The 14,847-nt window shown below is 51.9% G+C and overlaps 1 protein-coding gene across 3 annotated transcripts; it reads right to left on the minus strand.

The window, feature by feature from the left end:
• Positions 1 to 980: 980 nt before the first annotated feature.
• On the minus strand, positions 981 to 14,532 carry LOC122382054 (phenoloxidase-activating factor 3-like). 3 transcript variants are annotated; one of them, XM_043366935.1, is made up of 10 exons: positions 14,037 to 14,532; positions 11,572 to 11,773; positions 9,571 to 9,719; positions 9,001 to 9,302; positions 7,418 to 7,533; positions 6,460 to 6,568; positions 6,178 to 6,229; positions 5,648 to 5,795; positions 4,774 to 4,869; positions 981 to 1,684 (listed from the first exon to the last, which is right to left on the minus strand). In XM_043366935.1, exons 2-10 carry the CDS (start codon positions 11,675 to 11,677, stop codon positions 1,368 to 1,370), a joined length of 1,395 nt encoding a protein of 464 aa, XP_043222870.1. In that variant the 5' UTR covers positions 11,678 to 11,773; positions 14,037 to 14,532; the 3' UTR covers positions 981 to 1,367. The 3 variants fall into 3 exon arrangements, with proteins under 3 accessions (XP_043222870.1, XP_043222869.1, XP_043222871.1); XM_043366934.1 differs by lacking the exon at positions 14,037 to 14,532 and adding an exon at positions 12,038 to 12,249 and having other exon boundaries at positions 11,572 to 11,776; XM_043366936.1 differs by lacking the exon at positions 14,037 to 14,532 and adding an exon at positions 12,038 to 12,231.
• Between the last annotated feature and the right edge of the window lie 315 nt (positions 14,533 to 14,847).

Consider the following 14,847-nt stretch of genomic DNA (forward strand, 5'->3'; position numbering starts at 1 on the left):
TGACAGTTCACATGGGCATTGACTGCTTCGACAGCTGACTCTCCGAGCATCGAGGAGCGGAGATGATTGTAAGGTCTGATCGGTGTGTGCTGCAGGGGAGGGACGGCTAGGGCCTAGGGGACGACTGCCCGGCTACGTCGAACAGGGCGCCACCTGGTGGTGGGAGCCGGGCAGCTCGGCTCCTCACTACTGTCACCTGGCGGTGAGGTACATTAACATTACGGGTAAAATACTCATAGGCGGATAAAGAGACTTTCGAAGCAGTTGTCAACATTCGAGGCATTTCTTGATTAAACGTTCGTAAAACACCCTTTTTAAGCAGACAGGTTACCAATGCATGGTGCTATCTCGTATTGCTTTGTGAGGAATTTTCAGGCACATAAAGCCGGGTCTTATTTTATCCTCTGCTGCTTATTCTCCTCAATGATGCTTTCACTTTCACCGCGACTGATTGATGAAAAGTTTGCTCCTTGTTATTGTAAGCAGCGCTTTTGTACGTTTACCGTTTTAGTGAAACGGTTGCCGAGTAAACTGGTGCTCAGTAACGGTATGAAAGGTGAAAACATCTACAAAAACATGTACTATTTAACAACGAAGAGATATATTCAAAACGCCATTTTTTGTGTGTTCTATCCAGCTAGGCATGCTTTCACCAGAATTTAGTTTTTCGTAGAACGTCTACAGTCGATTTAGTAATATAGATGTACGTTTATGCGGTATGCCTGAAACAGACTCTTTCCGCAGTCAGGAAATCGCATGCGAGAGCCTATTCAAATACATGGAAGCACGCTCGCATCAATCGCACGCACCTCCCGGATGCGATTGATGCGGGAAGAATTATAATGTATTTGAATAGGCTCTCGCACCGCGATTTCCTGAACGCGGAAAGAGTTTGTTTCAGCCATAAGAATGTTGTTAGCATGGATAATGGATATGTTATATGTTGGAATAGACCGAGTAGGTATGCCAGAGACAGGTAATAAGAGACTGGAAGATGTATATTATTCAACAGGCCATGCACTTTCACGTCATTATGTGATTGGAGGCATAATATTCGGGTGCATCCCGTCTCACGTACTTCGTCACTCACGCGGGTCGCATTGCTGTATGTAAAACATTCATAAATCAACGACACATGACACCGTACGATCACCTCAGCAGGTATCAGTCGCTCGCTGCCTTCCAGAGTAATACACAATTGAACGTTTATTGCCCTCATCAGCTCCTGCGACACTCAACAAAACCGTCGAGGTCACGGGCTGTCAGCGAAATTGTCGCCGCAGTTACAGGCCACATATTCGCCTAACTCTCCTGAACTTCGCTTCAAGTCTCGGTGGTCCAGCAGCGCTCGCCGGTCCGCCGGTGTCCTATTCCTTCAGATTATCCAGCACCCAGTCCAGGTACTCCGTGACACGGGTGTAGATCCCAGGCACGTTCCTCGTCCCACAGCGCACAGAGCCGAACGACACGATTCCGATCTGGACAAACGGCAGCCGGCGGCCGGGCATGGAGAGTCCCACCAGCGGTCCGCCCGAGTCTCCCGAACAGGAGTCCTTGAGCCGCTCACCGCCGGCGCACAGCTGCGTGCGCCCGATGTTGGCGCGCCGCCGGAAGATGGGCACACACTCCTCGTGGGACAGCACCGGCAGGCGCACCTCCAGCAGCTTGGAGCTGCTCTCGCCGCCTGCCCAGAGGAGATCAGAGATGGGTCAGAAGGTGCACAACGGGTCGGGCAGGCCGGGTCAGGTCAGGTCAGGTCGAGTCAGGTCAGCTCGAGTCGGGTCAGGTCAGACCGGGTCGAGACGGGAGAACGGTGAACGGGTGGGTTAGTGCTGAAGCTGCCTAATGCTACATATAAAAAAAAAAATCGTTTAACCTGGTTCAATGAAATACTTTTTCACCAAAACGTCAGTAAATGTTTCGATAGACGTGTTTCTCGTATTTCTTTTTATCGATGTGTAGGAAATTAAATTCAGTTTCAAATCGTGCGACAGGAAAGGTCGAGGTGTAGGCTTAGTGTCGGTTGTTATATTTTTACCACACTTAATTGTTTTATCCTCTGTTTCATGTCCTATGTAAATTGTTATTTATGCAGGAATAATAGCCCCATTATCGGATCATATATCTGGTCGGGTATTGAGGTCGTCGACTGGCGTAGAAATATTGCTGTCATTTATTGGTGAACCTGGGTGCCTGTCCCAAAGGCCGTTAATGTCCTGGGCGCCTCGTGGTATTGGTGTGCCACATTGGATCCCAGCTGACTTTTTCACGGCCCCTGCAGACCTCGAAGACCGGGCCCGATGCGGCCGACGGTCGATAGTGCGCGGTGTTGGTGTACACTGTACAGGGCGGCGTCGGCGGCCACTGACGAGCCGCCGCCAGAGCCGCGCCGGTCGCCACCCGTTATGGCGGGCGCTGCGGACCAGCCACCGGCCACCGGTCGGCGGCTCGTGGCGCCGCTGGTGGCCCGCGGCGCCCTCCTGGTGCTGCTGTTGTTCCTGGTCTATCTGCAGGCGCTCGAGTACCGCGCGCAGCCGGTGCTCTCCGCCATGACCCGGTGGCGCGCCGCCTTCCCCCGGCTCACGCTCTGTCCCGAGGGGGAGATGAGAGACCCGTTGATGCTGGAGCTGTACCGGCAGATGGCTGCCGGAAACCTCTCCGTGGCAGAGTACTATCGGCGCAGCACGCTCGACATGAGAGACTTCCAGCTGAACGTCATGAGGGTACTGGGTGAACTGGCCACCGGTGAGAGCTGGAATGATCGGGAGGTCGCCATCCCCGGCGAGGGGCAGTTCGGCGCCTGGCGAGAGCGCTACTACCTGTCCAATGAGTACGACGGTCTCGGTTTGACGCCGCTGCGCTGCGTCACCTTCGAGCCCAGCGATCGCCTGCACGGGTTCCGCAGCTATGGCACCGTCGACGTCGAGTTGGTGCTGCGCGTGCCGGTGCCGTTTTTCAAACGTCACGGCGGAGATGAGATGGGTATGTTCGGCGAGGGACGGCGCACCTACCGTCTGTACGTGCACGGCCCCGAGGAGCCCAGCGTCGGCGACCTGGCGCGCGGCGGCGAGTACCCGCGCACGCCGTTCGTGCCGGTGCCGCCCGGCGGCGGGGTGGTCATCTACCAGGTGACATCTCGTCAGCGGCGGCTGGCCAACGTGCGCCGCCGGCCGTGCCGCTCGGAGCCGGGCTACTCGCCGGCGCGCTGTCTGAAGGAGTGCCAGTGGCGGCGGCTGGCGGCGCACACCGGCTGTCGGCTGCCGCACATGGTCTCCGTCGGGGTGTATCTGCCCGAAACGAGCGGCCCCTTAGACCACCTGCCGGCCTGTCGACGGCTGGTCCAGCTAGACGCTTACCAGGGCGGTAATCTGTTTGTCGGGGCCGGCAACACTGAAGGCTGTCCTCTCAGCTTCGAGTGGAACCACGGGTATGCACAGTGGGAGGCGGCAAGAAGACCAGAGAATCATTCCGGCTCTCTGCGGTATAGCAGCGAACGACTGATTGATGGTGAAAACACGGCACCACCGCCGCCGCCGCCGCCGCCGCCACCACCGCCGCCGCCGCCGCCGCTGCCGCCGCCACCGGTAGCACCACCCTTGCCAACGGTTCGCAGAAGCGACACCGCCGAGCAGTTCGTGCCAAATGAACTATTATCTTCCCTGGCCGACTGTGAGTGCCCCGCCGCCTGCAGTGAGGACACCTACCACCTGCGCTCCGACCAGCTGAGTCTCGGCAGCTCCACCCTGAACACGTGTCTGGTCTACGTGAAGCTGCAGGTCGACCTGCTGGCCGAGCGCGTCGAGGAGAGCCTGGCCATGAAGGAGGCCACCCTGCTGGCCAACATCGGCGGTTTTGTCGGCGTGGTGACGGGCGCCTCGCTGTTCGCCGTGGTGGCGGTGCTCGAGCACCTCGTCCGCTGGGTGGTGAGCAGGAGACGCAGGAAGGGCCCAGTGGGCCGCGAGGAGATTCACCACCCACCCGCTGGCGTTGTCGAGGTCTGGAGAGAACCACATCACATGGAAACGTTCCCTCAAAATGGACGGCCGAGGGATGTGCGCATCTGGCTGAGGTAGACAAGAAACTGGAAATGGGCTGGCTCTTATTTTTTGCGCGCAGGAAATGGGCTACGAGTACGTGCATCGAAGATGCACATAACCGGTCCCAGTTGCTGAGATAGACGTCAAGTAGATATAATGTGTTATCGAACACAGGTAATGCGTGCCTTTTTTGGGCGCAGTTGAGATGGTCAGCATACCGTCGTATCACATTGTGGCCTAAGGCCAAATTCGTTTCGATCAGATATACTTGTCATTGAAGATATTGCATTCAAAGGCCCTTGATAGATAAACACTTTCAGTAAAACGTTACGGTGCCCTGGCAGCGAAAGTAATATGAAGTCCCGAAGTAACTAATAAAAACTTAGGCTTTAAATTCCCGATAACGATAAAAAGAATACAAAAAGTCTTACAGACAATGACCAGCAACAGATTGAACTTATCGTGTAAAAAATATATATATATATGTCACTTTACTATAGCAAAGTTAACCGTCACGTGGTAAAAAAACACCATCGTAAATATGAAGGCACAATCAATATTATTAACGTCACTCAAGTAAAGATCACACTGAAAGACCAGAAATAAAAGGCAGATACATTACGTTTCACCATGAATGCTGCATTCTGGCCAAGTGCAGTCGGTAAATATTCCGGCCGTCCGGTCCACTCAGGGTATAGGTCCACTCACTACCCGGGCCGCCTGTTTATACACTCACGTGCAGAGGTGAGTCCGAATCCGACCGCCCACGGACGCTCTCCGACAAACTGCTCCTCTCGCTGGCCGAACGGCAGACACAGCGGAGACACAAACGCTGCGGAGAGGGCACAGAGTATACGGTCAGCCGCCGGTCGAACGGCAGACACAGGGGAGACACAAACGCTGCGGAGAGGGCACAGAGTATACGGTCAGCCGCCGGTCGATCGGCAGACACAGGGGAGACACAAACGCTGCAGAGAGGACACACACACCACAGAGTGCGGTCAGTCACCGGTCGAAATCAGACCAACTTCAGAGTTCAGCGGTATGAGCGGTTGTAGTATAACGCATCGAGGCTTGATTAACACGAGCGTAAAACTGGTTTCATCAGTGAGCCGTCTATCATTCATGCCATATGTAGAATACGAGTCATAGTTTGGATCAAGTGCCTAACCTATAGTTTGGCTGCCCTTTGGGCCCCTTCATTGGAATGATGATATCGCACTGACTTCAGTTAGTAATGAGCAGAAATAAATGAGCAGACGCCGCTTATATATAATAATGTAAGTCAATGTAATTACTTATTAGTACCGTACCAATTCCAATGCTGTCTCCGAGGTAGCCGTATGTCTAATGCCTTTTGACCCGCTATTTATAACATACATCCATTATATGAGCATTACCCTCTGGTGTGAAACAATTATATTTATCGATTAATCCTGGTAAACATCGGACGCAAATGCATTAATTACATTCGATATTCGAGCCTTATTTTGCAGCTCCCTCGTGACAACACGGTCCCTAGCGCTATGAGCCGTAACGTCATCCTCCCTGACCTTACGATTTGTAACGTAACGAGCCGTGCCGTCACACCCGTTCCCTGATCGACCTACTTGTCAGGTTGGCCGGCCGAGACAGCCGAACTAGCGCGATGTCGTTCCTGAGACGGATGGGTGAGTCGTACTGGTCATGAGTGATGACCTCCTCAATGTCAAAGTTCTGAGGCGGGTCGGCACACCGCTGCATGCCGTCGCTGAGACGCTGAGGGTCAAAAGGGTCACCGTTAGGTCAAATGAGGTCATTGAAAGGTCAGACGAGCTCACCGACAGGTCAGAAGGGTCACCGATTGGTCAGGCAAGGTCATTGATAGGTCAGACGGGTCACTTGGTCACTGAAGGATTAGGCACCCTTGTCTTAGATCGGAGTGGGGTCATGACCAGGTCAGGCGAGGTCAAAGTAGGACCCATGACGATTGTAAGCGAAAAACGTTCATGCATCAATAATCAAGGACTATGAAGTCTCTAAGTAACGTGATGCGTTAGTTCAACTATTTTACGTTAATAAGGAAAAATAAAGCGTTTTCAAATGTTATTCGCCCGTATGACAGCTCAGTAAAGCGGCAATTATCTCCAATGAGGCTCACCTGACAGTCTAATTCATTGTCGAGATCGTGCTCGCCGAGACGAATGGTAGATCTGAAAAGGATTGTTGGTTGTAAGAAAGTTGTTCTAGCTGAATGGAACGATTCCAAATCACTGCTGCATATGATTCATATCAATGTCTCTTCTCCATTACTAATGAACAATCGCTGCAGACTCATGAAAACTTCTGTGATGCATGAATGATGCATGCATGCCTTCGCGCCGCCGCCCATTCACAGCGGGAAGTCGGTGTATATTATAGTATTTATAATGTAGGTACTCACAGGGTGAAGTCGGTGGGCAGGTTTGTGACGCAGTGGGCCGCCGTCAGCACGTAGCGACTGTTGATGAGAGAGCCGCCGCACCGGTACTCCACCTCCTCCTTACCGGTCACTGTAGCAGCGACAGCGGCGGGCCAGTGAGAACAGAGGACAGCGAGAGGGGGCAGCTAACAGGTACCGGTCACTGCAGCAGCGACAGCGGCGGGCCAGTGAGAACAGGCAGGGCAGCGAGAGGGGGCAGCTAACAGGTACCGGTCACTGCAGCAGCGACAGCGGCGGGCCAGTGAGAACAGAGGGCAGCGAGAGGGGGCAGCTAACAGGTACCGGTCACTGCAGCAGCGACAGTGGCGGGCCAGTGAGAACAGAGGGCAGCGAGAGGGGGCAGCTAACAGGTACCGGTCACTGCAGCAGCGACAGAGGCGGGCCAGTGAGAACAGAGGGCAGCGAGAGGGGGCAGCTAACAGGTACCGGTCACTGCAGCAGCGACAGCGGCGGGCCAGTGAGAACAGAGGGCAGCGAGAGGGGGCAGCTAACAGGTACCGGTCACTGCAGCAGCGACAGCGGCGGGCCAGTGAGAACAGAGGGCAGCGAGAGGGGGCAGCTAACAGGTACCGGTCACTGCAGCAGCGACAGCGGCGGGCCAGTGAGAACAGAGGGCAGCGAGAGGGGGCAGCTAACAGGCGTCGAGCAGATCAGGGCAGGGAGCAGGCAGGAAACAGTGCTCGATAGTGAAAAACTGCCAACAACTGACAGCATGCGAGATTGCATAGAATATGCGACGGTTGAGCTTGCAATGCACGCTTGTGTGTTCATGCTGAGCTTAATTTAACTTGATGGCACAAGTCACAGTTTAGACGTTCATCGTGCTGCTAAAGTGTTTCGATCAGCGTACGAAAAAAGAAATCCTACCACCCGTAGCGGTGCACCCAGCGGGTGCGCTGTGTCACCCAGTTCCGCTCACCTGTGTACCCCAGAGCAGCGAGCCACGGGTGTCCGCCGATCCGGACCAGCGTGCCGCCGACAATACGCTCCGCCAGAATGATACCGCACGTGCCGTCTCCCTGCGGCAGCAGATGTCTGAAACACGGACACAAGTGATAGTCAGTGGCGCAGAGACTCCGACTGTTTAAAGGAAATAATTCACTTTCACGAAATTATTTTTTTTGCAATGGATTTATGATTTTTTATGTTCAAAATGATCAGCAAAGAAAATAAAACCTATTTATAACAAAAGATTATTTTCTATATTTTGATATAGGAAGAACTTTTCAGTTTCTGTAAGGCACAGGCGATCCAGTATGAAAAGAGCATGGGTCCCGAAAATTCTTCAGAAACTAGAGAAATTATCGCGGCCACCGGCATTTGGGCGATCTGCTGCTGCTGAATGTCCTTATTGATCAGTACGAGAATTTCTCTAGAGTTCTCGTAGATAATTTCTCTAGTTTCTTAAGAATTTTCGGTACCCATGCTCTTTTCATACTGGATGCGAATATATGCAAGGCACTCATCGACACCTTTTTCGGGACGAGAAATAGAATATCTTTGCCTAGGGTGATCGTTGGGCTGTAAAAGCTCCTGATTTATGCTCGTCTCAGCCCAGGCTACGGAACTGCTATTCCAGTTCAAAACCCATGTTAAAAAGTGAACTATTTCCTTTAACAGATAACCGTCAAAGTCCGCCTCCGATATTTTACTATAACAAGCAGTCCTTAACCTTCGATCGTTTAAATACAGCCGAGAGTAACACCGAGTCCAACCGTCTCACAGATGGGCGTTAGTAGCAATGACTGTTTGACAACTGTTTATAGCTCTAACGGTTTAACCAAATCACTGATAACACCGATCGTTCAATGCACAACCGTTACTAGCACCGACCATCTAACAGTTAATCGTTAAAACCTCCCGACCGTTTACCAGAAAGTCTCTAATAACACCGACCATCTAACACACAACCGTTACAATGCCGACCGTGTAGCAAAAATTGCTTGCAACAGCGACACGAAGCAAATGTCAAAAACGCCTAATGTTGAATATGACTCGGTAAAACACGTATGTAGTAAAGAGCAAGTAGCATACGAATCTTTTCAATTAGCAATTACATATAAATACGCGGACCGGTTTCGTCTATGAAAGACTTCTTCAGCGCTTTTTTCAAAAACGTATAACGTCAAAAAAAAAAAACGTCAAAAAAAAGCGCTGAAGAAGTCTTTCATAGACGAAACCGGTCCGCGTATTTATATGTAATTGCTAATTGAATAGATTCGTATGCTACTTGCTCTTTACTACGTACCTGTCCAATATATCTACATAAAACACGTATGTACGTACCGTTTTTTAAAAAGGGCTACGTGATAATACCGACCATTAATATTTCATATAGAACCGCTAGTCGGGCATTGTGCTAAACAGCGTAAGTAGGCCATGTCACCGACAAACGAACAAAACCGCAAAATTAGCAACATTGCAAAACATCGGCCCGGTAACGGTCGGCTTTATCGATTGCCGGAGCTGAGTGAATCAGATAAACCACTCTGCAGTCCTCACCTGTTGGGGTGGACCTGTGTGCAGTTGTCGCAGACAGGCTCTGGGGAGGGCGTCGCTATGGGTCCCTCGGTGACAGGCTCGGTGACAGGCTCGGTGACAGGTGGATCAGTGACTGGAGGTTCGGTCACTGGAGGATCAGTCACTGGAGGTTCCGTGACAGGAGGATCAGTCACTGGAGGTTCAGTGACCGGAGGCTCAGTCACAGGAGGTTCGGTCACCGGCGGTTCGGTGACCGGTTTTCTGGGGACCGGCGGTTTGGTGACGGGCACACGATGAGCACAGCAGACAAGCGGTATCCGACCCTGCAACAAACGTGAACATTGATTTGTGTCGCTCATACATGCACATTGCACATTAAACAAATACACTAGACTAGATGATCGTCAGATACCAGAATAAAGTCCCTTTGTACCAAACAACATTGCATAGCATTGATCTCGCAATGTTTTTGGACCCATAAGACATGCAACAAAGCACCCCTGATAAAATGACACTCAGGCGTATAAAGTACAGCGCAGACCCGCGCGCTGGCGCTGCCGTGTCGGGCCACGGGAAGGGCCGCAGGCTCACCTTGAAGCCACAGATGCTGCTGCGGATGTTCTGAATGTCCTGCGAGCTGGGCCTGTTCCTGATCATGCTGAGGATGGCCGGACAGTTGGAAGCGGTGACGCAGTCTCCCGTCCGGTCCCGCCAGTCGGTACAGTCCTCCTGCCGGCGCTCTGCGGACCGGGTACGGCAGATATATCAGAGCTCGGCGAATACACGTATATAGAGACGGACAGGCAGAGACAAATAGAGCGAAAAATAGAGACGACAGGGACAGACGTAACCATTATCTGAGCGAACAAAGAGACGGACAGACCCATAGAGACACATTATCTGCGCGAATATACAGACGGACAGGCGCATACTGTAGACACATTATCTGAGCGAATGTAGAGACGGACAGACCCATAGAGACACATTATCTGCGCGAATATACAGACGGACAGGCGCATACCGTAGACACATTATCTGAGCGAATGTAGAGACGGACAGGCGCATACTGCAGACACATTATCTGAGCGAATGTAGAGACGGACAGGCGCATACTGTAGACACATTATCTGAGCGAATGTAGAGACGGGCAGGCGCATACTGTAGACACATTATCTGCGCAAATATACAGACGGACAGGCGCATACTGTAGACACATTATCTGAGCGAATGTAGAGACGGGCAGGCGCATACTGTAGACACATTATCTGCGCAAATATACAGACGGACAGGCGCATACTGTAGACACATTATCTGAGCGAATGTAGAGACGGGCAGGCGCATACTGTAGACACATTATCTGCGCAAATATACAGACGGACAGGCGCATACTGTAGACACATTATCTGAGCGAATGTAGAGACGGACAGGCGCATACTGCAGACACATTATCTGAGCGAATGTAGAGACGGACAGGCGCATACTGTAGACACATTATCTGAGCGAATGTAGAGACGGGCAGGCGCATACTGTAGACACATTATCTGCGCAAATATACAGACGGACAGGCGCATACTGTAGACACATTATCTGAGCGAATGTAGAGACGGGCAGGCGCATACTGTAGACACATTATCTGCGCAAATATACAGACGGACAGGCGCATACTGTAGACACATTATCTGAGCGAATGTAGAGACGGGCAGGCGCATACTGTAGACACATTATCTGCGCAAATATACAGACGGACAGGCGCATACTGCAGACACATTATCTGAGCGAATGTAGAGACGGGCAGGCGCATACTGTAGACACATTATCTGCGCAAATATACAGACGGACAGGCGCATACTGCAGACACATTATCTGAGCGAATGTAGAGACGGGCAGGCACAAACAGACCATGATCTGGCCGCAGATCGGGACGGTCAGACACGGACAGACACATCAGACGGACCGCCGTCAGGCCACGGTATGCATCGTGACGGTAGGTATTTCCAAAGTAGCTCTCGGTGATCGGTGTCGTGTCCGTTTCACAATAACTGGTCTTGTTCATGACATGATCACGATGTAGAGGAAAATGCCAATAAACGTGACTTGCAGCATTATTTCTGGGCATGGCCTCACCCCCCCCCCCCCACACACACACACATACAGACTTATGTATAATAATTCTTGAACGTATGTCGTTATGTGTGACATATCGATTGTCTCGCTAGGAAACTACCAAACTTACACACAAATATGTTTTTATGTCGCTCAAGTAAATGTTTTCATCCCGTTAATCTGCATTATTCTCTTGTCTAAAAACTCTTCAATCGAGCAAGTTGCGTTGTCATTTCTATTTTATTTTCTCCGACGTACCTACGGGTGTTTTAGTAACTGGATCGGAAACGTTTGTTATAGAGATATTTGTTTATTGCCCCACATCGTTTAAAAGTTCTGTTGGTCACACATATACGGAAAGTGAAGTTAAGTAACTACGTTTTAACATACAAAGTGGATAGTTTTAGTCTAGCCAGTTCATAACAGATTTAGACCAATGAATACTGACTTGTCCATGCTATTAAATCAACTGAGACCCCATAAGCTCACCTTCGTTAAAGTTGATATCGGGTGCTCTCCGGTTCCGACTGAGCGCCTGGGTTGGAACCAGCGCAGACGTCACCAGCAGCACCACACCGGCGAGCAGTGGTCGCATGGTGACCTCCTGTGTGACTGCTGACCTCTGCTGACCTCTGCTGACCTCCGCTGACCTCCGCTGGTCACCTCAGACACCCGCCGTCGGGATAGCCGTCTGCTGCCGGGACACACAGAGCGGATCAGTCGCCGAACAGAGCGACACTGAGCGGGTCAGCTACTTCTGTGGGAGAGACACTCGTGGACCGACAGCACGGGCAATAAACGGACCGGTTCACTGGCCCCGGCGCGCGAGCGGAGCTCAGCGGGACGGAGCGGCCGGAGAGGACGCGACACCGTGGGTCAGTTACCGGTCAGTTACGGCTCGCCGGGTCACGTCGTATATAGGGCCTTGGGTCACGTTTTATGTTTAGGTGCTCACCAGTTTTATGAACCCCCACTGAGGACGTGGCTGGTCTCCAAAGTTGTCCTTAGCAGCCGTCTTCGCTCTCGCTCCCTCACTTCACTTCCCTGACGGTTCACAGCTCCGCACTATCCCTCACACTCTCGACCGTCTCCTCTCCCTGTCGCACCTCACTGTCAGTGGCTGTTCTCCCTCTGCCTCTCCCTGTCTCACTGCCGCCCGTCCACCCTCGCCCGGCCGTCAGGACCAGACCTTGGGCCGCCGCTGGAAAAACCCGCCCTTGTACGGCGCGTCGACCTGCTGCTCCCCGTACCTACCTACACCGGTCATCGGAGTAACCCGCCCCGCCGCCGCGCCGCCGCGGTAATTGGAACGCGATGACGTGTCGGCCGGACACCGTCCTGTCCAAGGCTTTGTCCTGGACAACCAGGGGGGAAGTGAGCTATTTAAGACAGCAATTGTCCGTAATGTAAAAACCAGCTTCCGAGCACCGTACAGCACTTGTAGAGCGGTTACATCATACGTGGAATTATTGCTGCAGGCTGCAGAGAATGGGCTGCCTTATGAATATGATTTCTGACTCGCCGGCTTAACTCCCATGCTTGAGTTTTGAATGCTGGCAAGTCGACCATCCCACTTACTGACGCCCATATGGGCAATGAGAGCGCCCTGCAAACAGCACTTTATGTAGAGCCGGAATGCTAATGGCACGCGAAGTAATTAGAGTCAGTTACTGCCCATCAGTTGTACGCAATGTTAATGAAGTGGAAGCTCAGGAGTCAGGTGACATTGGTGCCTATACTGGTTGTAATAAATTATATGTGACCCATGGAAATGTCACGGCTGCGTTAAATAACCAATAGAACCCGGCTGAATGCCTATAGCGATAGCGCTTCGCGCATCAGTAGCCCGTACATAAATTAACCGCGTAAATCAGCCTTGCAGTCAAAAGCAACAGTAAATAATGATATGGTTCTGGATTTTCACGTTGCAGTACTGCAGTAGCCAGCAATACGATGCGCAAGAATGCAACTATTGTTATATAAGGAAGCCCATTAGGTACTCGCAAGCTAAGCACTATTTACGATATATATGTATTTATTAGATCAAATGCTCTCTTTCCACGCAGGGTTTGTCGAATATGGAAAACGAATTCAGCAAACACTAAGCTAATGGCCTGAGCTTCATTTACAGCGTAACTGCATGGCACATATGTATTTCAGAGCAGCGTAGATGGCTAATGGTCTGAGCTTCATTTGCAGCGTAACTGCATGGCACATGTTTCGGCGCACGAATAACAGAACCGGGAAATAAACGTTCACCACGCCTCTAATTAATTTAGGTACGTGTAAGCCGGTGTTTGTTCTTCGTGATGTAATGTGGATGCGTTATAGGGACAGAACCGTACCGTAATGAGCTCCGTATTGATCCTGCGGCGTGCTCGTTAAATATGTTATAGGTATGTTTAATTTGGGTCTTGCCATTGTTACAATTTGCCATTGCGGAATTTATCGATTGTTATGCTGAGCCAGTTTTCGTCGTTTATACGTCCAGCCGTATCATCATATAATGCGTCGTTGGTAATCATGTAAATACACCCGTACCTACCTATATACCTATAAGTACTTATCAAATGTTATCAAGTGCGACAGTTTTTATTGCATGAAATTATATATCAAGTATAATCGAGGTCCGACAGACAAGCCTTTGTCGGCCCAGCCCGTCTGTGTGAGCTGCAGCGGCCGGGACCGAGGGTATCGGCGGCAGGCGGGACGAGCGGTCAGCACTAGCAGGGAGGCAATCAAACGAAAACGCACTCCCAAGTCATTAATGATCACGGAGAAAGTGTTTGCCGTTCCGCCGTTAACTTGCATGGCGGCCAGCGGGTCGCCGCTGGACAAACGACACGCCCGTCAGCTTATGGCACTGAATATGCAGCGAATGATGATGTGTTTGCAGTTAGGACTGACGGGGACATGCCATTTGGTCGAGCGGGCGGGCGAATGGTGACACTGACCTTACTGGAATTGACGGGTAGATCCCTCGGGCGACGTCGCTGCGGTGTTTGGTACGGTCTCCGAGTGCCTCGTGGCCGGGAGTGTCGCTAATTCTAACAGAATTAGGCTCAGTTGATTACTGTTCGCTGGCGGCACAAACACTGCCGATGTATGTGTGTGTGCACACAATGGACCACTTAAAGCATGCACCGTACCGGGGACTGACCGTGCGTTATTAAACACTGCACTGTGTGCCGCTGCACCAATCGGGATGTTCCGTTTACGGTCCGATTGAAGCACGATAGGCGTCAGGTCCACACACAGACTGTCCACCTCAGCCGTCACTATCTCCAGAAGTTCCACAAGCACACAAACCCAGTCCAACGGACCCGGTCTCAGCTCAGTGTGTGGACGGCGGTTACGGTATACGACTGAGGAGGCGGCGCCCGCTGCTCGGCTCGGTTTGACGAGAGCAGGCGCGCCTCTGTCACATACAACTGTTTATAGTAGCGGCGAGTCTGGTCACCGCCACCGCCCGGCCGGCCGGCAGTCCAGCTCGTGGTGACGCGGAAACTCCGGTGACGTCAGAGGGTATGACGTCACTGAGGACCGGCCGGGGCAGTCCGGAGTAGTCGTTCGTTACGTCACCGCGGACAGAGACAGGTGGAGGAGAGTGGGTCATACGAAGGAGCGTCGAAGGTCGGCGGTCACAGAGGCCGTCTGACGGACCGACATCCGCGGTCCGCAGTTTCCTCCGGAAGGAGGTGGAGGATGACGTCATCAGAATGAAGGGGGATTAGACATAAGCTGCTGATGTGGGATACGTAAGCA

The sequence above is a fragment of the Amphibalanus amphitrite genome, unplaced genomic scaffold (genome assembly GCF_019059575.1).
Source record: "Amphibalanus amphitrite isolate SeventyFive unplaced genomic scaffold, NRLGWU_Aamphi_draft 000132F_arrow, whole genome shotgun sequence".
Lineage (NCBI taxonomy): Eukaryota > Metazoa > Arthropoda > Thecostraca > Balanomorpha > Balanidae > Amphibalanus > Amphibalanus amphitrite.

Excerpts from the sequence above, each read along its gene's own strand:
- LOC122382054 (XM_043366935.1), bottom strand. The coding sequence starts at position 11,677 with ATGCGACCACTGCTCGCCGGTGTGGTGCTGCTGGTGACGTCTGCGCTG. Across the intron at positions 6,230-6,459 it reads CTGCCCACCGACTTCACCCT|ATCTACCATTCGTCTCGGCG; the intron begins GTGAGTACCTAC and ends AATCCTTTTCAG. Across the intron at positions 5,796-6,177 it reads ACAATGAATTAGACTGTCAG|CGTCTCAGCGACGGCATGCA; the intron begins GTGAGCCTCATT and ends TTTGACCCTCAG.